The sequence below is a fragment of the Drosophila navojoa genome, chromosome 5 (assembly GCF_054131105.1).
Source record: "Drosophila navojoa isolate 15081-1374.11 chromosome 5, UAZ_NAV_1.0, whole genome shotgun sequence".
Lineage (NCBI taxonomy): Eukaryota > Metazoa > Arthropoda > Insecta > Diptera > Drosophilidae > Drosophila > Drosophila navojoa.
In genome coordinates, this window is record NC_142893.1 from 15,980,314 (window position 1) to 16,005,541 (window position 25,228).

At 40.1% G+C, this 25,228-nt stretch overlaps 8 protein-coding genes across 10 annotated transcripts; 5 read left to right on the top strand and 3 right to left on the bottom strand.

Annotated features, from left to right (window-relative positions):
* Positions 1 to 68: 68 nt before the first annotated feature.
* LOC108654583 (WD repeat-containing protein CG11141) lies at positions 69 to 2,889 on the top strand. The gene is made up of 4 exons (XM_018106047.3): positions 69 to 410; positions 539 to 823; positions 888 to 1,984; positions 2,041 to 2,889. The coding sequence occupies exons 1-4, from the start codon at positions 198 to 200 to the stop codon at positions 2,537 to 2,539; spliced, it is 2,094 nt and encodes a 697-aa protein (XP_017961536.1). The 5' UTR covers positions 69 to 197; the 3' UTR covers positions 2,540 to 2,889.
* Positions 2,890 to 4,668: 1,779 nt separating this feature from the next.
* Positions 4,669 to 8,909, top strand: Inos (Inositol-3-phosphate synthase). Its single transcript, XM_018106048.3, has 5 exons — positions 4,669 to 5,049; positions 6,991 to 7,689; positions 7,759 to 8,001; positions 8,072 to 8,539; positions 8,603 to 8,909. The coding sequence occupies exons 1-5, from the start codon at positions 4,921 to 4,923 to the stop codon at positions 8,747 to 8,749; spliced, it is 1,686 nt and encodes a 561-aa protein (XP_017961537.1). The 5' UTR covers positions 4,669 to 4,920; the 3' UTR covers positions 8,750 to 8,909.
* A 3,872-nt stretch (positions 8,910 to 12,781) lies between these two features.
* Positions 12,782 to 20,159, top strand: Fa2h (Fatty acid 2-hydroxylase). 3 transcript variants are annotated; one of them, XM_018106055.3, is made up of 4 exons: positions 12,782 to 13,014; positions 16,714 to 17,081; positions 19,177 to 19,404; positions 19,460 to 20,159. In XM_018106055.3, the coding sequence occupies exons 2-4, from the start codon at positions 16,737 to 16,739 to the stop codon at positions 19,955 to 19,957; spliced, it is 1,071 nt and encodes a 356-aa protein (XP_017961544.1). In that variant the 5' UTR covers positions 12,782 to 13,014; positions 16,714 to 16,736; the 3' UTR covers positions 19,958 to 20,159. The 3 variants fall into 3 exon arrangements, with proteins under 3 accessions (XP_017961544.1, XP_089118539.1, XP_030242103.1); XM_089262413.1 differs by lacking the exon at positions 12,782 to 13,014 and adding an exon at positions 15,555 to 15,668; XM_030386243.2 differs by lacking the exon at positions 12,782 to 13,014 and having other exon boundaries at positions 16,546 to 17,081.
* LOC108654586 (uncharacterized) lies at positions 17,305 to 19,058 on the bottom strand. The gene is made up of 5 exons (XM_089262412.1): positions 18,819 to 19,058; positions 18,266 to 18,752; positions 17,836 to 18,197; positions 17,609 to 17,767; positions 17,305 to 17,541 (listed from the first exon to the last, which is right to left on the bottom strand). The coding sequence occupies exons 1-5, from the start codon at positions 18,877 to 18,879 to the stop codon at positions 17,369 to 17,371; spliced, it is 1,242 nt and encodes a 413-aa protein (XP_089118538.1). The 5' UTR covers positions 18,880 to 19,058; the 3' UTR covers positions 17,305 to 17,368.
* Positions 20,160 to 20,260: 101 nt separating the features above from the next.
* kappaB-Ras (NFKB inhibitor interacting Ras like 1) lies at positions 20,261 to 21,260 on the top strand. Its single transcript, XM_018106056.2, has 2 exons — positions 20,261 to 20,473; positions 20,548 to 21,260. The coding sequence occupies exons 1-2, from the start codon at positions 20,360 to 20,362 to the stop codon at positions 21,061 to 21,063; spliced, it is 630 nt and encodes a 209-aa protein (XP_017961545.1). The 5' UTR covers positions 20,261 to 20,359; the 3' UTR covers positions 21,064 to 21,260.
* sPLA2 (secretory Phospholipase A2) lies at positions 20,317 to 22,737 on the bottom strand. The gene is made up of 2 exons (XM_030386244.2): positions 22,436 to 22,737; positions 20,317 to 22,376 (listed from the first exon to the last, which is right to left on the bottom strand). The coding sequence occupies exons 1-2, from the start codon at positions 22,735 to 22,737 to the stop codon at positions 22,124 to 22,126; spliced, it is 555 nt and encodes a 184-aa protein (XP_030242104.1). The 3' UTR covers positions 20,317 to 22,123.
* LOC108654592 (phospholipase A2) lies at positions 21,435 to 22,715 on the top strand. The gene is made up of 2 exons (XM_018106058.3): positions 21,435 to 21,670; positions 21,738 to 22,715. The coding sequence occupies exons 1-2, from the start codon at positions 21,435 to 21,437 to the stop codon at positions 21,997 to 21,999; spliced, it is 498 nt and encodes a 165-aa protein (XP_017961547.1). The 3' UTR covers positions 22,000 to 22,715.
* A 118-nt stretch (positions 22,738 to 22,855) lies between the features above and the next one.
* Positions 22,856 to 25,214, bottom strand: LOC108655168 (nucleolar protein 9). The gene is made up of 2 exons (XM_018106896.3): positions 24,887 to 25,214; positions 22,856 to 24,823 (listed from the first exon to the last, which is right to left on the bottom strand). Exons 1-2 carry the CDS (start codon positions 25,074 to 25,076, stop codon positions 22,986 to 22,988), a joined length of 2,028 nt encoding a protein of 675 aa, XP_017962385.1. The 5' UTR covers positions 25,077 to 25,214; the 3' UTR covers positions 22,856 to 22,985.
* Between the last annotated feature and the right edge of the window lie 14 nt (positions 25,215 to 25,228).

The following is a 25,228-nucleotide window of genomic DNA, read 5'->3' on the forward strand; positions in this document are numbered from 1 at the left end:
TTTACTTAGTGAGTATATCTAGTCGATAATATGAATATTTTTAAAAATATGGCAGCTCAGGAGTCTTATATTGAGCTGTCGAAATTATCGAATATCAACAAACTGAATGTAAATAGGTGCTATTAACGGAGGTTGGGCAATGGAATAAAATTTAAATAAAACAAGGATTCGTAACAACTAAAAAAGGCAAAGCGATTATGGCCAGCAGAACAGATTTTTGCCTACGTGAATGGGCGCCTCTTACAGAGATCATGGAGCTTATACCAACAGCTCGGCGCGGCTTTTTCCCAGCAAATCTCAATGTAACTTGCGTAGATGCCGTTGAAGATTTCCTGGCGCTAGGAAGTGACGCTGGAATTGTCTTTTGGTATAATCGTCGTTCAGGCGAAATGCAGAAACTCAAAGCTGAGGTAAGCATTTAAGTGTGGCTATGATGACTCAGAGGACACACATCGCGTGCCTGTCGCCAATTTTATGAATGTGTTGTGTTGTGTTTTTCCCCTTCTCCTGAAATCATCCGCACTGACAACTCCTATAGGTATCCACACGCATAACGTGCGTTAAGATAGTCAACTCGGTAGAGTATATGGTGGCAGCTGGAAGTGCTAATGGTCAAGTTAGCGTTTTTCAAATTCAAAAGGAGCTGCCGCCAGACCTGGACCTGGTGGCGCCCTGCACACGAACGAAACCCATCGAACGCTACACAATACGTGATTTGCATCGCTGCGTAGTTAGCTGCTGTGAGTGGTCAAAAAATGGCATGAAATTGTACTCGGGCGATCGACAGGGCGTCGTTGTGCTCACCGAATTCGACTATCAAGCGGTAAGTAACTTGAAGTTAATATTGTTTTCTATTTAATTGATTTCACTTAAATTCTCTTTCGCAGCACCTCAGCAAATCGTTGGAAATACTGAGCGAAGCCTATGAGATTGTTCAGCTGAGCGTGCATCAGAGCTATTTGCTTGTGGCGACGCTTTATCGTTGCATAGTGTGCCGCCGCGATGCCAAGACCCAGACGTGGCAAATCACCCAGGTGGGCAAGAAGGATCGTAAGCAGCTTATCGACTGTGGCGGCGTCTTCCTCAAACAAACAACAACTGCGAACGATAATTTGCCACAAATCATTTGCGGACGACCCGGACTACGTTTCTGGATTGCCGATGCCGTTGGCACTGTATCGAAAACCATTATCTTCAACGAAGCCGTCTTGAACAATCCCACCTGGGAGATACCTTTACTGAATCCTAAGCAGCGTAGTCATACGAAAACAACTTCAACACAAGCCGGCAGCAGCAGCAGCGGCTGCTGTGTTGCATTTGTTGCCAGCAAAAACTTTCGTGAACTGGATTTGTACGATGGACACGATTCCCTGGTTGTTACTCATGACGATGTTGCTTTATACATTCTGAATCTCGAACGCCTTAAAGTGGAGGCCGTGGCGCGTGGTTTTCGCAAAATCATTGACTTTTGTGTCTGTGGCAAGGAGATCTTTGTGCTCGAAGGCGAGCGTTCTCTGTTGCGCCTGGCCCCTTTTCCTGAGCCACCTAATAGAACTACTACGGTTATATTCAATCCATTGCTGCCGCCTCCACTGCCCATGGTGGGTGTCTCTCAATATTGCAAACTGGATGTGGAGTCGCCGGTGGAGCTGGAGCCAGCTTTAAATACGGCCGAGGAATGCTTTGAATTGCCGCCCATTGAAAAGCTGGACTTGAATGTGCCCATTGAGCTGGCAGTGGAGTCGCCATTGGCGCAGCAAAACCGTCGCTTGGAAATCTTTCAACGCATCGGTGAAATGGACTTTGAGCCGTCCATTTTGCACACCAGCGGCACGTTGAGTCATCGAAAGCGCAAAGTTTCGGCGGACAAGCGGAATGCAGCTGCAGGGGGAATCGTTGAGATCGGGCAGGAGACACACGAGCACAAGCTGCCCCTGACCAGTGCCGCTACACTAATGGAAGCCAGCTATTGCCAAATGGAAAAGTGAATATTGATTATTTATAAAATGAAATCTTATTTAACACATTTATTAATTGCAGCAACGGCTTGGTTTCCCCTGTGGACATGAGAGCAGCATTTATGCAGCAGCTGCCCGATGCGTTGACTCCAACCACGTTGCAGCGTACCATTGCGGAAAAGGCGAAAACGTTGGCGGCCGAGCTGGACTTGCCAGAAGTGCATCTGGCTCCTGTCAGCGCTGAGGAGCTGAAGGCGGTACAAGCACCGCAGCTGGTGAATTCACTGATCAACTGCTATCCCTCGAGACTGGAGGCGGTCAGTGTGCAGACAACTCCACGTAAGAAGCTGGACACCACCGATTACAGCGCCGGACAGCCAGTGGATGGCATTTGTGCGGGCGTGCCGAAGCCAACCTTGACATTTATAGAAACTCAGCCAAAGTCCACATCATCGAACAATGAGGAATATAACAGCTTTCTGCCAGACTTCCGACGCGCTGCTGATCCATTCATAAAGAAGGAGACGCCCGCCTCAGGTGGCTCGAACACATCCAGCGAATGGGAGTTTCTGGATAACTAAAATGTGTATTTGCAGCCCAGTATTATTTACATTCGTTTATATTAGTTGCATTCGAAGTTAGTTTCATGTTAATTTCGTTTAAGTTCTTCGTGCACAATTCTCTCTGTTATTTGTAATTTTTCGTTTGTCGAACAAGTTGTGTGCTTAAATTGTGATTTTCGTATGTTATTGTTATTAAATTATCTCAAATTGTATATAATCTTAAGGCGAAATATGTTAGTGAACTATTTTTATAATATATAAACATATATATATATATTTATTTTCTCATGAACTGCAAAGTTTTGGAATACTCTGTGAAATGCACCTTTTTTTTTCTTATCATTATAAGTAATAAAATTTGAATTATAGCACTGTTCTGTGTGTTTGTTCTAATTCTTAGTTGATTTTACCAGACTGAGACGCAGGAAATGCCAATCCACTGATAGACCTAATGTTTTGGATAGTGGCGCTGCATGACTTGGCTAAATAGAAACATGTGCATAAGGAATGTCTACTGATAGCGAACAGCGCTTGCATATGAGGGAAACGAGACGCCCCCACAAGCTAATGTTGCCTAATATCATATATTATATACATATATATAAATGATAAATATAATATGGCTATGATAGAGGCTTTGGCGCTTGAGTCGCATGAGAGATTGCTAGCTTAGCGAAATTTTGCAGCTTCACTGAGCAAATGTGATAGATGAATAAATTCTATTCCATAAGCAAGTTTTCTTATAGAGCTCAATTAATAATCTTTAATTATAATTTTAATAATGTCAATATATATATTTACATATGCAACATTTGTATTGAACAAAAATTAAGAGAGTACACTCTAATTTCTTGCCTTACTTCACCTACTTATTTTGATCTACATACATATGTATGTATGTATGTATGTACATATATTGCCTTTCTACATAACTTTGAAAAACAGATTTACCATCTTGATTACACGATAACTCGATATAAATGTGTTGCGGTAGTGGAAAAATTTCAATGGAGCTGGAGCAATATGTTGTTATGCAATATCGCGAATCCCATCCATTCCATGCACCAACAACAATAAACAAATTGAAATTTGAGCGCAGCTTGCTTTTCAATTGACTGCAATGATGGAAAGTTTTGCAGTGGGCGACATCAGCTGCGACAACTAGAAATTTCTAGGAGCAAACATTTCATAAATACAAATTTCTTAGATGCACACACACACACACACACATCGAATGAGATTGAGAAACCTTGAAAGCATCCAAATCATAACAAAAAAATTTGCATTGCAAAATTTTCCACAGCTAAACAAATGCCATTGATTGAAATTGAAATTGAAATGAAAGAAGCTGGGAGAGCTCTCGACTCGCGGAGCTTAAAGAAGATAATCAGGAAATTAGCTGCTGACTTGCTAGAATCTTTAAAGAATGCGTTGATTTGTTGATTCAGCCGCTGATGCTGTTGATGCTGCTGCTGAGGCTCAGCATTAAGCAGGCCTTAACAGGCGCATGCCAAATTATTTTAGTTTTTACCCCACAGAGCAAATTCAATTTGCTAGGCAGGAAAGTCGGGCATGTAATGTGCCAAATTAACTCAAATTTAAATAAAATAAATGGATAATACAAAAGCACACTTAAATAAGGAAAAGCAATAAAGCCAGAAGTATAAAAAATGGGCAATATTTATTATATTAATATAGTATATTATAATTTCTTTTATTAACACTAAATACAAATAAAATGGAATAAGCTCTAAATTAACGAATTATTAAATATATGAATTTCGATTGTGCCTATAAAAATACTTTTATTAAAAATATAAATTTGTGTACTAATAATTTTTTATTAATTGATTGGTAAGCATTTCCTATTAATAATAACTTTTTGTTGTTCATGAAGCTGAGTTTCGAACTCCCTTTGATGCGGCGAAACGGCAGACGTTTCCTCAGCTCAGCTTGAGACTAACTCACGCACACACACCCACACTCCGTCATTGACATGCTTCATACGCTCTCTTTAGCGGCTTTTTGACTCTCTGTGCGGGCAGCAATACCGGCAATTTGCTCTTGTCGGCTGCCATTTGCTCTTGCCAGAACAAAGAGTAACAAAAGCAACAACAAATATCAGCGCTGCTGTAAATAAAAGCGGACCGCAATACACTCTTGTGCGCATTAAGCGGCGAACTTTTGCTTTGACCAGAGCCCAGACCTAGACCTTTGACCAAAGCGGCGAAAAGTGTGAAAACTTGGCAAAAATTCCTGTAGCAAAAAAAAAAAAGCTAAATTATAAATAACTGTGTGTGTGTTTGTTTCTTTGCGTGTGTAAACGCTGCCAAAGCTAACGAGAAAAGTGCAAAACAGACGTTAAATATTCCACATACAAAATTCGTGACTGCCCGAAAATGAAGCCAACCAAGAATTCAACGCTGGAAGTCATCTCGCCCAAAGTACACGTGGACGATGAGTTCATTGAAACGGATTATGAATATCAAACGTCGCATGTGAAGCGCACCGCCACGGGCCAATTACAGGTGAGTTGCCGGTCCTGGATAGAGCAACTGACAGCATTATGCAAAGAACGAAATGTTTTAATCGATATAAGCCACGGCGAAGACATTAAAAATAGAATGCAACAGTTGCATAAGGATGTAATAAGCTTACGGCGAAAGTGAGCTGAGCAGGCGAAAGTATAGCAGAAAGAAGAGGGATGAACTGCAGGCGGACTTTGTCAACAGTTGTTCATGGAGTGAAGAGAGTAGATAAGATTTGTGATGCTCATCCGTTATCAAATAGATGTGGCTAAAAAGCTGATTGGAAAAGGATTATACGACCTTTTGATGAATATTGTGGATAGTTTGAATTGAGCTATTATTAAACGATATTACTTGAACATAAAATAATGAAAATATATTGGCCATTCATTAGTTTTTCTCCATTTATTCTGGATACGATCAAATTAATTGACACATAATTTACTTGAAATCCATTTTGTAAATTTCCTACCGCTCTACAGTGATTCACGCATATTAATATTCTGAAGAAATTCCATTTTCTAGCGTAAAATTCATATGACGTAGGAACTCACACTCCAAAAAATCTAGAGTTTCGGTGGATAGTTTACGGTTTATGAATTTATTGATTCTATTACATTACAAAACAGCTGATAAAACAAAGTCCAGCGCTGATAACTGTCCATTTCCAAGCCCGTTTCCATTGTTATTCCTATTCTCATTCCCATTCCCATTCCCATGCCCGTTTAAGTACACCGTGGACTTTGGTGGTGTGCGCAGGCGTTAAGCATATTTGTATACATATGTATGTATGTATGTGAAATGATGTCCGAGTATTATCGTACGTGTTTTGAATTTGTTATGTTAACTTATCGCCCAAAAATATGTGTACATGTACATACATATGTACATATATACAAGTCAGATTTGCAATTTTTGTTGAAGTTTGTTCCTTTTGTTTCCGCTGTTTCGTTTGATGTTGTTCTCAATAGCTGCAGCCTCAGACATTTGCTTGGCTCTGCTCTTCTCGCTCAGGTTCAATTCTAATGGTGTTGTGCTCACCACGCATTTGCTGTGCTCTTCGCTCTCAAGGTCAATGCTAGTGCAGCAGGAAATGACACTTGCTGCACTCTTCTCGCTCAAGGTCAATGCCAGGCAATGGAGTGTCAGCTGATATTCTTCCATTGGGCTGAGGGCTTGCTGTGTTCTCTTAGCACTTTTGGCTCTCTTAAAAACTCAGACCTTGACTTTGGCATATGAATATTCATACAATTTGCTCAGTTAATAGACAGTATCTGCTGTTGCTTGGCCGCGAATCGTGTGGGGCTTCATTTTTTTTTGTGTTGTTTTTGTACTGAAATTCTCACATGTGCCTATTAACAAGCCGGCCGGCAAATGGCCAACAATGTGTGGGGCTTTCGACTTTACACGTTTCTAATTTATTTATGCCATATATACGATTATCATGATATACATATTCATAAGAAAATCTGTATAAACACATGTATGAATTTTTGGTAAGGAACACGTCGCCAGCTGGCTTCGAAGCAAATATTAAAATTCATGGAAAATAGCATAACGACTTGTTAATACACTTTAAAAACTAATTGAAAGAGAGGAAACAAAAACATAAGGCAAACAATTGTAAGAAAAAAAAAGACAACAATAATTAAATATAAAATAATTAAATATAAAATAATAAATATTTTTTAAAATATATTTTATATTTTTGAAAAAGTATTTGCATATTTATACTCAGGAAAGAGTACAGAAATTTGGCTAGCTTTTAATTTAATTAAATAAATAAAAAATCACGCGATCGCAGAAGTTGCCAAGCAGTTTGGGGCGCTACTCTAATCAAGCCACGTCAGGCTATGTGCCCGATAAGGCGCAGGTGGCACTCGAGATATATTCTTGACATAGGCCAGGAATTAATTACTGATTGATCTGGCCCATTTGCAGGTGCATCCGCGAACGACGTCGCTGAAGATACGCACAGCTCGCCATGTGCCCAAGTTGGGTGTCATGCTCGTTGGCTGGGGTGGCAACAATGGATCGACGTTGACGGCCGCCTTGGAGGCGAATCGCCGGCAGCTGCAGTGGCGCAAGAAGACGGGCGTGCAGCAGGCGAATTGGTTTGGCTCCATCACTCAGGCATCGACGGTCTTTGTCGGATCGGACGAGACGGGCACCGATGTCTATGTGCCCATGAAGGAGCTGTTGCCCATGGCAGAGCCGAATGATATTATTGTCGATGGCTGGGACATAAGTGGCAAGCACTTGGGCGATGCCATGCGACGTGCCGAGGTCTTGGATGTGGCGCTGCAGGATCAGCTGTACGAACAGCTCTCTGCACTGAAGCCGCGCCCATCGATTTACGATCCCGATTTCATTGCCGCCAATCAGCTGGATCGTGCCGATAATCTCATCAAGGGCACCAAATTCGAGCAGTATGAGCAGGTGCGTCGCGACATACGCGACTTCAAGCAGCGCTCCGGCGTGGAGACGGTCATTGTGCTCTGGACAGCGAACACGGAGCGCTTCAGCAATGTGCTGCCGGGTCTGAACACCACCAGCCAGGAGCTGCAGGCTTCGCTGAAGGCCAACAAATCCGAAATATCGCCATCAACGATCTTTGCCATGGCCAGCATTGCCGAAGGCGTAAGTAAATGGGAGCGTCTCATCTGCGATATACCTCCACAACTGTTTGTTCCTCTCACTTTCTTTCAGTGCACATACATTAATGGCTCGCCACAGAACACATTTGTGCCGGGCCTCATCGAGCTGGCCGAGGAGCAGCGGGTGTTCATTGCCGGCGATGATTTCAAGTCGGGCCAGACAAAGATTAAATCCGTTTTGGTGGACTTTCTGGTGGGTGCGGGCATCAAGCCCGTCTCCATTGTCAGCTACAATCATCTGGGCAACAACGATGGCAAGAATCTCTCTGCTCCACAGCAGTTCCGCTCGAAGGAGGTAAGCAACTACTTCGATCTCTTCTCCCCCTCTCTCTCCCTCATATACTCATTCATCCGTCCTGTTGCAGATCTCCAAGAGCAATGTGGTCGATGATATGGTCGCATCGAACAGCGTGCTATATAAACCTGACGAGCATCCGGATCATGTGGTGGTCATCAAGTACGTCCCTTATGTGGGCGACAGCAAGCGTGCTATGGATGAGTACACCTCGGAAATTATGATGGGTGGCCACAACACTCTGGTCATACACAACACGTGCGAGGATTCGCTGCTGGCCACGCCCCTTATATTGGATTTGGTCATTCTGGCCGAGCTGAGCGCGCGCATCCAGCTGCGCAGCGCCGAGAAGGAGCTAGCGCCTTGGGTGCCCTTCAAGCCGGTGCTGTCGCTGCTCAGCTACCTCTGCAAGGCACCACTGGTGCCGACCGGCTCGCAGGTGGTCAACTCCCTGTTCCGGCAACGGGCCGCCATTGAGAACATTTTGCGCGGCTGCATCGGATTGCCGCCCATCTCGCATTTGTCCTTGGAGCAACGGGTATGCTCTATCTCGATTATTGACTTGTTGCTCATCTAATTTGAATCTTTGCTTTGCTTGCAGTTTGATTTTACCAGCATTACGAATGAGCCGCCAGTGAAGAAGGCCAAGCTGCTTGGCCAACCGTGCTCGGTGGAGTCCAATGCCAAGCTGCATGCCAATGGACACAGCAATGGCACCAAGCTGGCCGCCAATGGCAACGGGCATTGAGTAGTCTATCTATGTGCATATGTATGTATATGTACTCGCATATGTATGTAATATATACATATATATATGTACGTCTATTGTATGTGTACTTTTTGCTAAATTACAAACTAGTTGTAAGCTACAAATATATCAAATAAATTTCAAAACCACCTACAACAAAGGCCAATTGTTTTATATTTATGAAATATGTATATACATATATGCATACGTATGTATAAATAGATATATGTATATATATACATATGTAAGAATTTTGTATACATATCAATCAGCATTGAATGCCTTTATCCATCTGTGCACAATTGATGTGAGTTTAGGGTATTATTATTTAGGAACTCTTCGCATTGAGAATTATAGCTGTCTTGGGAACTATGTAACATATCGCAGATATGTAGATATAGGAATGTGCTATTTGACTTATAAATGTAGACATACTAGTGGGATTAATCACTAAATTTTAGACTCCACAGTTTAGTGGCAAACGGAGTATTTTGAAAATAGTTTGAAATGAATTATAATTATTATTTTCTTTTTAATTTAGATGATTTATCTAGTTCAGGAAAAACTTTTGCGAGTATATGCTGAACTTTTTGCAGCTTTGTTTATTTAAATACAAAATTAAATCTTTTGGTTATATACATAAAAATGTTATCTTTATTTTTATTTATTTTTATTTTTATTTTAATTTTATTGCAGCTTTTGTCTTAAACTCTATAGCGCATTTATATATAAACCTATTTTTACAATAAATTACAATGCTTACACCCAAACATTTGCTTATACGACTGACATGCCTCTATCCGTAACTCCCTTTCAATCTGCCACTTGCTCTATTTAAATTCTCCTTCACTTTGTTTCCTCTCTCTCTCTCTCTCTCTCTCTCTCTCTCTCTCTCTCTCTCTCTCTTTCTCTCTCTCTCTCTCTCTCCCTCTCTCTCTCTTTCTGTCTTTATCTTTGTCTCACTTTCTCCTTCTTTCTCTCTCTCTCTTTCCTCAGTCTCATTCTCACTCTTGTGAGTTCTTAGTCATTGCACACATTTCATTCTAGCTTTAGCCTAAATGTATGCTCTGTTTAGTCTCTTATAAATATGCTAACTAATAATTATAATGTATTTGCTATTGGCCTAAGCAGATATCAATTAAAAAGTAGTAGTAGTAACAATAGTTATTTAATATCTAGAAAATTGATCTCCAGTTTCACTTTATAGTAAAATGTATTCAGTAAATCAATTCAGTTGATCCTTCTTGCAATGTTAAATTATAACTTCCATCTTGTTAGCTTAGCTCAATTATGCCTATACCTATAGAATATATAGATAAGAAATTTCATATTTCTTGCAGCATATCTTTAGAATATTTTTGTTTATCTTTGGCATTCCAAAGCAAAGAATTTATTAGAGAGCTGCCCAAAATTGAATAAATACCCTGTTCGATAGCAAGATATTGTTGATAGTGCTAGAGTTATTTATTTATATACAATATATTTATATACAATATATTATATACATAAATATATTAATTTTTTCTATATGAAAACCGTGTTTTCTTATCGATTTGGTTATCAAATATATTTCAATGCACTCTATGAATCAGCCAGTTGATTAGATGGAGGGACTTTTACTACATGTAGTTCCATCAGTTAATGGAGCATTAGTCATTTGGGATATACATACATAGACATAGTCTCGATCAAGTTGGGCCCCCTGGGTGAAGCCATTTTATTTGATTGATAAGTTTATCACATTGAACATGGGAACTGGGACATGGGACATGGGGAAAATGGGACCCATTGGTAATTATTAGTAAGACCCTAGGGAATGCGAGTACACGAATCAATCTAACTTCAACTTCAACCTCTTGCATTTAATTAGGCGAAGGCGGGCTAATTGAATGCACTCAAGAGTAGAGCCGAGTAAATTTCTATAGATCTATTGCGTTAGTGGTAGATATGTACATACATAGATACAGCCATGTCTCTAGTATATCTGAAGCCCCTGCCTCATGCTCAGCCCATGTGTGTTCTGTGTAATTAATGGTGATTCGAACTAGCCATTGGGCAGGAGGCGTACCTCGAGCTACGAAAAGGCTTGGCGTGTCAATGTCAAATAGTCAGAGACTGACAGTCACTGCGTGTGTCTGTGTGACATGTGTGCTTGTATTTGGGTGTAAACGCATAAATTTCGTAAAACTGTAAGAGGTGTGTCCCATATTGGGCTCTGGGCTTTGAAGGATTTGCTATAATTTCGACCAGGAAAAGCTTACATGCCTCCAGGACCTTGACGTGCGTGCAAAAATGTCAAAGGACATATACACACGTGTCCACATACGCTCATACGCCTTTCATTTACCTCACCAGACGGCCCCCCAGGGGGTTTCTATTCAGCTAAAGGCCAACACGTGCTTAACGTTGCCCTGATTAACTGCTAATCATTATTGGACTTCAATTGGGAATACATTATGCAGTCGGAGATTTGTACTTAAGGCAAATGATAGTCGGTCAGACAGATGTACTCTAGCCCTAGGTTACATGGGAATGCCAGACCTGAAGACATTGAATATTGGCATAATCAATCAAGTTTCGTAAGAGCTGTGGAGGGAGGAGCTGATGATCTTCAAGTGTGTCAAATATAACTGGGAATTAATGAACATTGGTAAGATATATCTGTAATATTTTAGTGTTCGACTTATATATATAATATACATGGGTAGATTTTTAAAAGAAATTTTATTTATATTAATTTATTTATTTTAAATAAATTTATTTAAATAAATAACTATTTTATTTTAATAAAAACAATTTGAACTATTTGTAGACAGGGTATCTGCTAGTTGATCAATATCCACTAGAGCAGTATTTTTCGCTTGACTTCTATACATATATATATGTGGTTTGTTGCATTGAGCATTCTTGTGTGCGGCATTGAAACATAAGATCTCCATTTATCGCAGATACCTTAGAAGTGAGTTCGCCGACCCAGTAACCCATAATTGATATTATTGTCATTAGTAAATTACAAAAGACGTGACTAATTTAAATGAGTGTTTATGGCTTAAAAAGAAAATATATACGAAGAGCTTATCAGTAGGATAAGCATAAAAAAAACTTTATAAAGATGTAGAAAGTGAAAGATAGAGAAAAGTATGCAGAGTGCTAAACGAAAGTCAAGATAGTATCAATGATATATATAAGAATATAAGGCCGCTGCTAGTAAATATATTTTTATGTGGCGCAAAGTGCTAACATATGTATATACCCAAATTTTAATAATTTGAATTGACACCCTTAACTTTTTAAAGTATTCCTTAAAGACTATATCACTATATCTATATATATAATCAAATAAAATCTAAAATTGTAATATTATTGCTTAGTTTTAATGATATATGTATTTAACGAATATATATATACAATAAATCCTTGCCCTCTCCAATTTCCTTACTGGCCTACAGAGTATCCCTTAGTCCATCAAATATCACTTTACATATATTAGAAAATCTGCCTATTTCATCTTCCCACTGAATCACTCTAACTTGTTCTTGTCACAGTCGCTAATCACGATAATAAAACTCTATATTATATGATAAGGAATCATTAATAGTCTGACTCACGTTAAATGAGTTCAGAAATTCACTTTATCTATATCAGGAATTTAAAATATTACGTAAAATTATTTACTTTACTCTGATATCAAGAATATTTCTATATGTATTTCGAGTAAGAGCTGAAGGGTTGTTGCCTATTAATAGAACCCGGCTGTTTTGGGCCGTTCAACAACAAGATTGTACACGTGATAAGGTATACCTACAATGGGTAGTCGCAGGTGAAAGCATGCTGTGGATCATATATATAGTTGCTGATAAGGTTTTTCGGTTGGCTAATCTTATTTTGGGTGAATTTATACTAAGCAAAGATAATAGTTGCGGGCGACGCAGTCGCAGTCGCTGTCGCTGTCGCTGTTGGCGTCGGCGCCAACAGTTGACGTCGCAGTTGCGTCCGTTGTTCCTTCAAGCCGTTGGGCGCTCAACTTTTTAGTTGCGAGTTACTTTGCGTTGCGTGCGGTCGGCTGCTTGGGCTGGTTTGATGTTCGTTCTCAAGATAACGTATACGACGCGTATACGCAACATTTAAACAAATAAACGCGCTTGATTAGATTCGCCAATTAATTTCTTACGGCTTTTCGCTGTATGTAATAATATTTGATCTCGCAACACTTTGATAAGTGTCAGCTCTATAGATACATACATATACATATAATATTCATAGTGGTATGTGAATCAATGGGATATAATTCTTCAAAGTGCATAGCTCTTTTAGAAATTACAAAGTTAAATATATATGTATAAATAAATTCTGCATATATTTTCATATATTTATTTGATAATCAAAATTATAACTTTAACTTTAGTTTTTTGGCTGATAAAGTTAAGTGAATTTAGCTAAAAATACTCCAAGAACAAACTGAAATTTGAATAATTTCTGAGTAAAAAATTAATTAATAATCAATTAGTTTGAATTGTAATTTCAAATTTCTCAGGAATTTTACCTAATAAAAATATTTAAAAATAAACATTAAAATTACCTAATGCCTAAGAAATTTGTTTTAAATCTAATATAATAAATATAAAAAAAATAATGCTAATGGAAATACAAGAAGTAGATAAGGTTTTCAAATAAGGTTGAAACCTAATCAGTATATTATATACAAAATAAACTGAAATTTATACATATTTGACCAGTTCAAAGCTAAACCAAATACGATTAGAAAAATTAGTTAAAATAATGAGAGGTGACACTAAAATGAGTGTTACAACAAACGCAACAGATAAGATATATCGATAAGAGCACAACATGTTAAACACAGCGATTCCATAAATTCAGAGCAAACCCGTCACAGAGTCTGACACTCGGTGGCAAGTGCAAAGAGACATGTTGATGGATAATAATCAGCTGGCAGAAGTAACGCACACAGCCAAAGGCCCGCCCACCCACACACATCCACACACACCTGTCGAGCAGTGCACTGATAGGTTAGCGAAACTAAGGAAGAGATATGACAATAACTAAATCATACCAAGCCCAAAAAAGAAACACATACCTGCGATAAGCATTCATAGGAGCTCTACGAAAGTCAAATAAATGGAGAGTTGCTGTCTATGCCTATTAATCAATATATTATGGAAAAGAATACACTCCACAGGCATGAGTCAAGCCGGGCTGCGACCACTATGTGGAGACCTATCAGCATGCTACACCTTGCCCATGTTTAGTTTGGGTTTATCGTGGACTTCGACAGAACCCTCTCTTGCCGGGACGCGGCATTAGCATGGAGCACTATCAGCGATAGAGCGATAACTGATAAGTTGCAAGTCTCTTTACTTAGCACACATACCACCTCTATGGGCATGTATAATATATGTCCATATTTCTATGTATATGGTCGGCATATTATAAAAGAGTTAACTTTTCGGGCTGTACGTTCCCGTTGTCGCGTACACAAAGGAAACATCAAAGCAAAAACTATAGTATTCATGGAAATTACAATGGGAACAATTGGCATTACAGCTCTATAAGAACAGGGTTGAGACGTATTGGAATTGAAACTATATTAGCATAGAAATCATTTGAAATGGGCAACCGAAATCAAAGGAATCGTAGCTCTTTAAGGAAAGTGATTGAGTGGGAAAGAAAACTAATAGAAATAGAGATAATAATATATAATGCCTCATATAAATACCATAGGGATGAGGTATAGTAATAAATGAAATTTGGAACAGGAATGAATAAATATGAATATAAAATGGAAACTTTCATGCGAAAGACTGAAATCGGAACTCTATTAGTACTATTAGCATCTAATAATAAAATAAAAATGAGTTGAAATGGAATTGAGAATTGAAATGAATGGAATTGAAAAGCAGGAATTTTTCAAATGAAAGAAAAACGAATGAAATGAATATAATTGTTATTCAAATTGAGAATTAGTCCGAAGTGAATTGAAGGCATTTATTGAAAGGGAATGCGTTCTCTATAAGTGCAATGGATTTCTATTTGGAATGAGATTGCTCTACATACAGTCAAATAGAGGTCAATATCAAATAGTCTTACAAGTGGCACTAGCTGAAAGCAACATCTGTTCTATATTCAGAGGAATGCCACATGCATGTGTAGCATGCGCCTCGGGCCAAATGCACAGACCGAACTGCATGCCTCTCCAGCACCGTCTGAGCCCATTCCATCCCCTTCGCGGGGGTATCAATGGTTGCCGCAGCTTGCAAATTTTCACATGCAAACCATTAGAGACAATTACTTAACTAATTGGGCTTATTATTTGTAGGGCAGACCGCTTGGAAATACTGAAAGAATTTATGACTAAAGGACTGCTAGGCCTAAGGCCATTAATGGGTTTTATTGAATCACTGGGGCTATGATCCTATTATGAATTCATTGATTGTACTTGGAGGGAAATTAAGAAACTTGAAATATGTATATCAAATAATAATTTAACAATATATGTAAAGAATACTAAGAATACTAGGATATAAAATCTATATCTTTATTGCTAGATATTTTTATCTCTATTTCAGATATAGTAATACGATGCATTACAAGCACAATCATCTTTCTGATTTGGGGTCTTTGGGGCAAGCTGAGAGCAAAGAGTTTTACTTAATATTGTATAGTATAATTAGCAGACAGTTTAGAGCGATTCGCGTCGCTTCTCTCCCACCTTTCGACTAGCTTATTCGTTCAGTTCGGTGCCTTAAGCCAGGCCGTCTTTCATTAGCCTCACATTTAGTAGCCGCTGCCTGTTTCTACTAAGCTTTGCGATTTTTTGTGTTAAAAGATTGTTAAATAAATATAAATGTACAAGCACAAACATTTAAAATAAATCAAATCAACTCAGGTGTTAAGCTTACGTGTAAGTTATGGGTATTACTTGGCGCTTACAAGCTGACCTTTACCTCATATCGATCAGGCCCAAGCAAACAACTCCCAAACTTTTCAGTTACATAAAGCATTCGGCATATATAGTTTATATATCAGCGTGCATACTCTTTTGGTGGAATTTTTGTATATATATATATCTAAAAAATTTATGTGTATATATTAAAAGAAACTCTTTTAGGAACTTATACCGTTTTATGATTTAATGCCCGGATAAAAATACCTTTTACTAAGGATATACTCATTGAATTCCTAAAATATTATTATATATTCCTAAAATATAAGTATTATTTAATACCCTTATAAATATACTTTTGACTCTGAAAATATTTATATCATATACGAATATTTTCTATATATTTCTATATAAAGAAATTAATATTATTATGCATATTTTATTTATTAGCCGCATAAAAATACCCCGGAAATATTTACTGAATTATTCAGATGTGCACAATTTGCATGCTTTGATTGCTCTAGTTTATAGAAAACCATTTGAATCAGATGCATTCATAGAGTATTCACTTTTTACAGAACAATCAAACTCTGTGTTCCTGTAAAATGCATTCAAGAATGTAACGTAAATGTAATGTAAAGGTTATTAGATTGTCGAAATAGCTAGCTTATCAAAGAGTTATTGATAGCAATGGCCATAAATGAGATTGGTACACTTATGAAACTCATAAAACTAGGTTTAGTTTTAGTTTTGTTGTCTGTTATCTTATCAAACAGAAAGTCGCAGTTTAATCGACTATTCATGCTGACAAACACCTGGATTACATTCATATATATCTAATCTAGCGGGTATATGTATACACGTCTAGGTAGAGTAGAACTTGATACCCAACCAAATATGAGTACAATTTTAATTGTATCATCTGTTGGATTATGTCGCTGCACTTGATAATTACAATATTAGTAGTTGAACTACATTTCGTGCAGCTATTTAATTAAATAGATTGAAATCGATGACAATAGTTTTTAGCTAATGATTGTTCTATGAACAATTTCCGTTGCAGTTGCAATTTGGAAGCCCATCAAGATGGATGCCCGGAGCAAGTCGGAGGAGAAAGCTAAATGTATAGTCAAATACCGTCAGCAGTATTATGATTTAACCAATTTTATGCACAAGCATCCGGGCGGAATAAATACCCTCAAGGGTCTCAATCAGATCGATATGACATCGCGCTTCATGAAAGCTCCGCCGCATTCGGATGCTGCAATGTACCTGATGCGCGAGTACAAAGTGGATTACGATCGAGAGAATAGCGCGAATGAGCGCAGGGCGGAAAAGCTGGCGGAGAATGGAGTTGAGCTGCTGGGTCAGCAGGTCGCGGCCCAAAAGTCGGAGGACAGCAACAACAATCAGTTGGATGAGAGCATGGAGGTGAGTGTGGATCGAATAGATAATCAAAATACAACTATTTTTGACTCACTTCACTCATCCCATTCTTTATTCATAGTTCGTTTCACTCTTCTCTGTTTCTCTACATGCTAGTCCATAATTCATTATTTTTGTTATAAATACTATTACTATTAAAAGACTAGGTTGGTCCAGTTGATCACGTTCATCAAGAGACCAAGTGATATTGCTTGAGGTCAGAAACCTGTTTTTGGAGTGGGAGATTCTTTTCTTTGATTGACTTTAAACACTTAACGCAATTCGACGTAGTATTAGAGATTTCGCGATTTAGCTGCTCTCACGTAGACCTTAGCTTTGGATAGAACGCGTATCTCGTCCTCCACGGTGGTGAGCTCCTTATCGATCTCAGCCTTGCGTGAACGCACTCGTAGAGTTTGAGTAGTCATGGGCATGTGATTCAGCTCGTTAATGAGCAACTCAAAGCCTGCAAATTGAAAATTAAGTCGAAAATTGCATAAATTGCATTTATTGAATTACTAAGGGCTACTCACGATTTTGGGCGGCTGCCAATGCTGCGAGGCGTTCCGGTTCGCTCATCAAGACGTGACCACGTGGACAGTCTGGATCGCGTGAATCTGCACGTTCTTTGGCCTGGGCCTTCTCACGCTTCTCCTTTTCCAAATAGCGCGGCAATCGCAAATCATCGCGTGCTGCAAACGCATTTAAAAAAAACTCTAGTAAACAATATGCAAAATGATTATTTACATGTTTTACTTACAGCCCAACTTGTACTCGCTACGACGCTTTGACTTGGTTGTCATATTTGATGCCTCGGTGGCGATTGTTTCGCGACTGCGTCCACTCAATGGTGCGTCTTCATCATTATTCTCAAAGCCTATGTTCTCAATTTCTGGCAAGGGCATAGTTTCGTTGTCATCAATATCTAAGGCACGCTGTTTGTTAAATTCATTGGATCGAGCTGACAGTGGCTGTTTGTTGAATTCATTGGATCGAGCTGACAGTGGCTGTTCGTCTTCATCATTGTATTGATCATAGTTCTCGTCGTAATCATAATCGGGTCTAGAATCTTCGCGATACTTACGCCCCTCACTCAATACGGTCTTGCTGTCAATATTGCACCTATAATACATTTATAGAAAGTCCCCATTGTATTTGTTGTGAGTAGAGAGAGAGAGAAATTAACTAACTTTTTGAGTGCATTGGTTAAGTAAATTTCATCCGTGATGTCGTCTGTCTGTATGGCAATGCTGGTGCCACTGCTGTGTTCGCTGTTACATGACTGACAACGCTTCGATGTTTGTATTTGTTGTTGTGGTTTCTGTGGATATGTTTGCTGAACTGGTTGCAGTTGCGATTGCGACTTCGACTGTGTTGGACGAGCCTTTTTGTCTTTCTGTGATTCACGTGCGTCTGATTCCGGCTTGTCCAGGCTATGCTGCGAGCGTGTGTTCTTTTGAGGGCGCAGCACACAGATCTCATCATCGACATGTCGTGAGGACAATCTTTCCGAATCGCAGCGCTGCGCCTCACGCACCTCGGACGCAGTGCGACGTAGCGGGGGCATCCATTTGGGACGTACTGGTTTTTTAGCAGCAAGCTTCTCTGTGGTTGTCTTTTCCAAAGAACGCAAGCTCTTTTTGTTTTCCTTTAAGAAGTTACGTCCTGGTGTGACTCCTATGGACAAATTGTATTAATAATTATTTACGGTTGCCATGGCTCTTTGGGAAAAGCTATACTTACGCGGCACTGAAAACATGCCTTGCAAAGTGGGTATTGGGGCACGTATTGTGGTGTTCGACATGTTTCTGCTGAATTTTGGTTAGCCAGAACACGTAAATATGTGTTAATATATATATTGTGACAATTTTAATATTTTCGTGTTTGCCAGCTTGCACGGAATGAAACCAACCGATCCGTTCAAATGTCAGCTTTGAAGTAAAACACACCAGCTGCTTGAGACGCCAACTTTTGATTGATTTCATATACGTATATCGATAGGCTTCCAAAATAGTCAAAAAAACGTATGGCCACCTGCTGAAAGTATCGATAAGCCGTAGGCTGATTAATAACGGTTATTATTATCTGTTTATTGTTGTAGCACCTCGTGGACTGGTCGAAAGCTATGCTGCCACAAATTTCAAATATAACAAAGCATTATGATGAATGGGTACACAAACCAGTCGACAGACCACTACGCCTATTCGGTCCTTGGTATTTGGAAATGTGCACGAAAACGCCTTGGTGGGTGGTACCAATGTTTTGGATCCCAACGATTATTGCGTGCGGATGGGATGAAGTCCAAGCAAACTCACACAATATGAAAGAAGTAAGTTATTGGCATTTACATTTATTACTTATATAAACGTTATCCTCAATATCAGATCACAACAGTCATCAGTCATCTGGTCTGTGGTGTGATGTTTTGGACGCTTCTGGAGTACTCATTGCATCGTTGGGTCTTTCATGTCCAATTGACAAGCAACAGTGGACCTTGGCTATGCACATTTCACTTCTTAATACATGGACTGCATCACAAAGTCCCATTTGATTCAATGCGTCTTGTTTTCCCGCCCTTGCCTGGAGTTATCATTGCTGTCGTTATATACACGCCGTTAAGCATTATTCTACAAAATTATCATCCCCGTTTGGTGCTTTCGGGTGCTCTTTTAGGGTACTTGTGCTATGATATGATACATTACTATCTACATTATGGCAACCCGTCGGCTGGTCATCATCTGTACCATATGAAAAGGTATCATTACCAGCATCACTTTGCCCACCAAGATCTCGGATATGGCATTAGTAGCCCCATTTGGGATTTTGTATTTAAGACACGCATCCACTTGAGAAAGTTAAGATACCAAATACGATGGTCGTAAGAGTCGTTTGGAAACGTTTTGCTATATGAGAACAAATTTAATATTTAGAAATTAAATAAATAAGATGACAATTTTATTAAATTTAGAATTAACATACCGTTAACTGTATTTAATTATTAAAGTTAAGCACTTAAAATATTTTAAAATGAGCTTAAGTATATTATATACATAAGTGATAATAAAAATGTTTGAACTGACGATATGTTTTCTTTTTATTTGTCTTTATATTTTCCGATTCAAAATGTACAGAGCTGCTTTCTAATTATTTGACGATCTATCTATTAATCTATCGATAAATCGAAATTCTTATGCTTAAGAAATATGGCAACACCTAGTTAATGTTGAGAAAGTGTAGGGACTCTTGTTTGTTTATTTGTTTATGTATTGCTTTAATTTTAAAAAATGCTTAATGCAAAAATTGGAAAAGTGGGCAAAGTTCTGGTATGTGGTATGAAAAATGTCGGGAAAACCGCACTTATCGAACAATTGGTTTATGGGAATGTTAACACCGAAACAGTAAGTGGGCCATGACATCTTTGTATGTTTGTTCCAGTTTACAAATATTTATGTAAATAACAATCTGTTTAAAGGAGCTGCATCCAACGATCGAGGATATATATGTGGCGAGTGTCGATACAGGACGTGGGGGCGCTCGGGAAACCTTGCGAATCTACGATACGGCCGGATTACAGGGCGAACAAGCAGCTCAGTTGCCGCGTCACTATTTGCAATTTCCCGATGCTTTTGTGTTAGTTTATGATCCAACAGATCCACGTAGCTTGGATATGTTGGCGGACATCAAGACCGACATAGACAAGCACAAGGAAAAGAAAGAAGTGCCTGTGATTGTGTTGGCCAATGTCCGGGCTCGCAGCAAAAAGGATACGCCTCCCACAACGCCCATTCCGGTGGAGTCCATAATGGATCGAGCGAACAATTGGTGTCAACGTGAACGCATTAAGCATTACACTGTCAATGTTATGGAACGTCCGTCGCTATACGAGCCCTTCACAATGCTGTGTGCCCGTCTCCATCCCCCGCAGACGAAGAGCACCTTCCCTCAGCTTCGCCAGGTGATGCAGAATCGTCAGAAAAGCGAGGTTTAACAAGTGCAATCAGATCTGAAATATGAAAATCCTAACTAGTATAGAATATGACTAATGCAAAAATGTTCAAGTATTAATCACCCCATTTAATTTATTATTCTCAATGTGCGCGGGGCAATAATGTGGCCCATGCAAATGTATAAAATATTCTTAGTATATAATATAAAAAAAGGTATGGTTATTCTATTGATAGTGAATTCACCCATTGCCGCTATTAAGCCTAATCAGCATTCGAAGAGCGTCACAGACGAAAACTAATTTGAACTTTGGAAACATTAGCGATTCGGGCTTTTTTCACCACAAATTTGTAGTGTTTCGACAGCTTCTCGACTTCCTCTTAGATTAGTATAAATTCGGCTCTTGAATCGAACATGGGCGCTCAAATTTTAGTTGTTGCCTTGGCGGCGATGCTAGCGATTGCACACGGTCTGGGCATAACGGTGCCCGGCACGAAATGGTGTGGTCCCGGCAATATAGCTGACGGCTATGATGATCTGGGCACTGATGTGGAGCTAGACATGTGCTGTCGGGCGCATGATAATTGCAATGAAAAGATTTCTCCTAGCACTGAGCTCCACGGTCTGAGCAACAATGACTTATTCCCCATGTGAGTGTTGAGAGATGAGAAATGATTCCTGATTACACAACCTCAACACATCTCTCCATGCCCACAGCTTCTCCTGCGCCTGTGAATCGAAGTTTCGACAATGCCTGAGCTCGCTGCACAACGTGGAGTCGGCTGCCTTGGGTCGCATATATTTCAGTACAAGAAATCAGTGCTTTGCCTACGGGCCGCCAATCGCATCATGTGAGGAGCAGCAGTGGGATCTATTCATGAAGCGTTGCCTAAGCTACAAAGTGGACGAATCACAGCCTTACCGCTGGCAGTTCTATGATTTGGCTTTCTACACGCATCCCAGCTCCGAGGAGAATTAAGCAGTTCAATTGAATTCAGGCGTAATTTTGCGATAAGCTTTTCGGTTTACATATATAAAAGTGTATTTCGATTTTATATGTGTATGTGTGTATATATATACTTTGTTGATTAGAGCTCTGTGGGTCAAGGTTTGGGGATTGTATAGAATGGCATATCGTAGAACTGCCAGAGCTTGGCTGCCCGCTTGTTCACCGTGTACCGAATGCAGCGCCTGCGTACGGCGCCCAGCTGATATTCCTTGCATCCGGTTGTGGGATAGCCCTCTGCAAAGCACCTGTGCCGTGTCGCATAGTAGACGCGACCCATGGTGTTCGATGTCAACGTGTTGACGGCCTGCAGGCAGTTGATGAACTTCTGCTCGCAGCTGCACTTCAAGCTGAAAGGAAGGGAATATTTGAGATGTTGGTCGAGCTATTGATTTTTCAAGCCACCTACATGGGAAACCAGTCCGTGTTGGCGGGCAGACCGTGAATGGAGCTGTGCGGCTCCATGATATCATCGCAATGATCGTGCTCCCGGCAACACTTGTCCGTATCACGCTCCCGTCCCAGATCATTGTAGTTGGCTGCCGTATTGCCAGGTCCACACCACTTGGTACCAGGCACCGTGAGCCCCGTATGGTTCACAGGAGGCAACGCCTGATTGTAAATGTCTTCGTCTTCGAAAATGGCCTCGTCGCCAAATGCGAGTGAGCCGCCAATAAAGGATAATAATAGGAAGAAACTTGCTGCTCTCATGTTGATTGTTTTCGGTTGAAGCCAAAACTGAAACTGAGCTATCAACAGTTGTCTTGCCTTGTCTTGTCAGCTGATAACAGCTGAGCTGAGTTGATAACAAATTTTTGTACGCTTAATATTAATATTGCAATTACTTTGTATTGTATTTTACAATAAAATATTATTTAGCTACAGAATGAGCTAAAATGTATTTATTACATACATATATACTAAGAGTAGTTCATATATATATATCTGAATCTAACAAGTTAATTAATTATATCCTTGAATAACTCGGACGCGGTTCGTTTTTTCGTCTTTTCAGGTTTTTGCTCTTCCACCACCTTTTGGCTCAGACTCGCTTGCCATTGGGTGGGCGAAAGTTTATAGGTGTCCAAACGATATTTGTTGTAGATAAGCTGGCCAAATGGCGATCCCTTGGTCATGTTGGCCTTTGTGGTCAGTTCCTTGGCAATGCGCAGCTTTTGGGCTTCCTGGGCTGCCTTGAAGCACTGCTCCAAGGCGCGTGATCCATGCCGAGTGATAGCCAGATCCACATAGAAGCCCTCCAATTGGCGGATGAGACGCTCTCGTGACTTCTCGCCAATATATGTGCTCTGCATGAAAGCGTCGACAATGTGGGAGCCATTTGGCGTATTGAACACTTGCGCCAGCTGCGCAGCCGGCAATTCCAGTATGCTGTTGACCAGGAAGATGGGTTTGTTGAATTTCAGCAAATGCTGTGCTATCAGCGAGCCATGCAAATGCACAAAGCTCGACTGATCGTCCAGCACAACCTCATACGGCTTCAGCTTTATCAGGCAGGTGAAGAACATCTTCGACTTCTCTTTGTCGCCGGTCACATGCAGAGCGCTCTGCAGTGCGGCGATCATTTGCGCCTGCTTGACGCCCATCCGCAGACAGGCACCGCTCAATGCAGACACTACGCCAGTTAAGCCGCTCTGGAGCAGCTTCTCAGTGTGCGGTTGCAGCTCATTAAAGGCTGACTCGAGGTCAGACGCCTCATGTATGTTATTTAGCAGACGTTGCACGGCAAAATTCGTTTGCCGCTGCAGTGCCAGGTGAGCTATGTGACCGCTGAAGAGCATGGCGAAGAGCTGTGTCAGCAGCTTGGCACCTGCCACATTCAAAAGTGTCTCCAGCAATATTATCGAGCTCTGGTAGTGGAAGACTTTGGGTAGTCCCACCTCAACTTCAGATTCCGTTTGCGATTCAGTTTTAGCATCGGTGTCTTTAGTTTTTGTAGCTGATTTCTTTTCATCGTCTTCGTCTTCTTCTTCGTTATCTTTGTCAGCTTCTATTTCATTTTTAGTTTCCTTTAGCTCGTCATTATCGTCAGGATTAGCCTCATCGTTTGGCTTGAGAAAACTTTCCATCAGGATTTTCTTGCCAAAGTGCTTTAACATGCTCTTATCAACGGCGCCCAGAGCAATGCATATAGCACCCAGTAGGGCCGACGTCTGATCCTCGTAAGGAAAGTCCGGAAACTGTGGCCACATTTCCAAGCGCTGTGGAAACTCTTTCATTACTTCATGCCATTCCTCTGGAACTGTGTAAAGTTTTCGATACTTGGCCAGGTCTACGCCGCTTTTTTCGAAGGCTATTTTAGGCACATGAACGCCAACTAGGCAGAGTAGGGCTGTTCGCATGATGTGTGTGGCGCACGAGTCCCACACAAAGTCCTCCAGATTGTTTAACATGAATTTTGAGATGCGAACCACGAATTGTCGACACTGCTCACGATGTTCGTCACTGAACTCGATCTCCAGATTGTACTGCTCCTCGATTTGTGCGGCATCGGGCTTAGGTCGCTTGGCAGCATCCGATTCAGTCTCTGGTTTCTGTGCTGCATCTTTACCCAATGCTCGAAGAAATGCTATTTCCAACATCTTTTGCAGAACATGGGATGCAAATCGGTCAGAGCACATGGGCCGCAGGTTCTCACCAAACTTTGTAAAGTAGCGCTCAAGATGTGAAGCGTCCACAAATCCAATGAGAGACTCTAGTGCTTTGGACACTATTTGATTGGATGCTAAACGAATTTCCTGCTCATTTGTCTGGTCAAATACGTTGTTGGCCATGTTAACTATTGTTAAAGAAAAAACAGTCGGTAAATTTATATTAAATATATTATAAAGTTTCTACTAACCTCGTTCCTCCACATCGCTGAGACCAGCCTTCATGGCATCCAAGATGTTTATGAAATAACTAAATTGCTCATCATCAATATGTGTTCCACGACCGAAAATACCCTGCTTGGCGAATCCCTTGGCATTTTGTAAAAAGCGACTTCCCTTCTTCTTTGGCTTTTTACGTTTTCCACTATTTCCCGATTGCATGATTGTATTTTATATACGGAAAGTCTTTAATTTGCAATGCAACAATTGGATGTTTTTTATATTCTATCACAACGTGCGCCCACAAGTATTTCGATAGCTAGAAGTGTGCTCGATTGGTCGATTGTTATCGTTGCTTGGTGCTGCCAGACTAT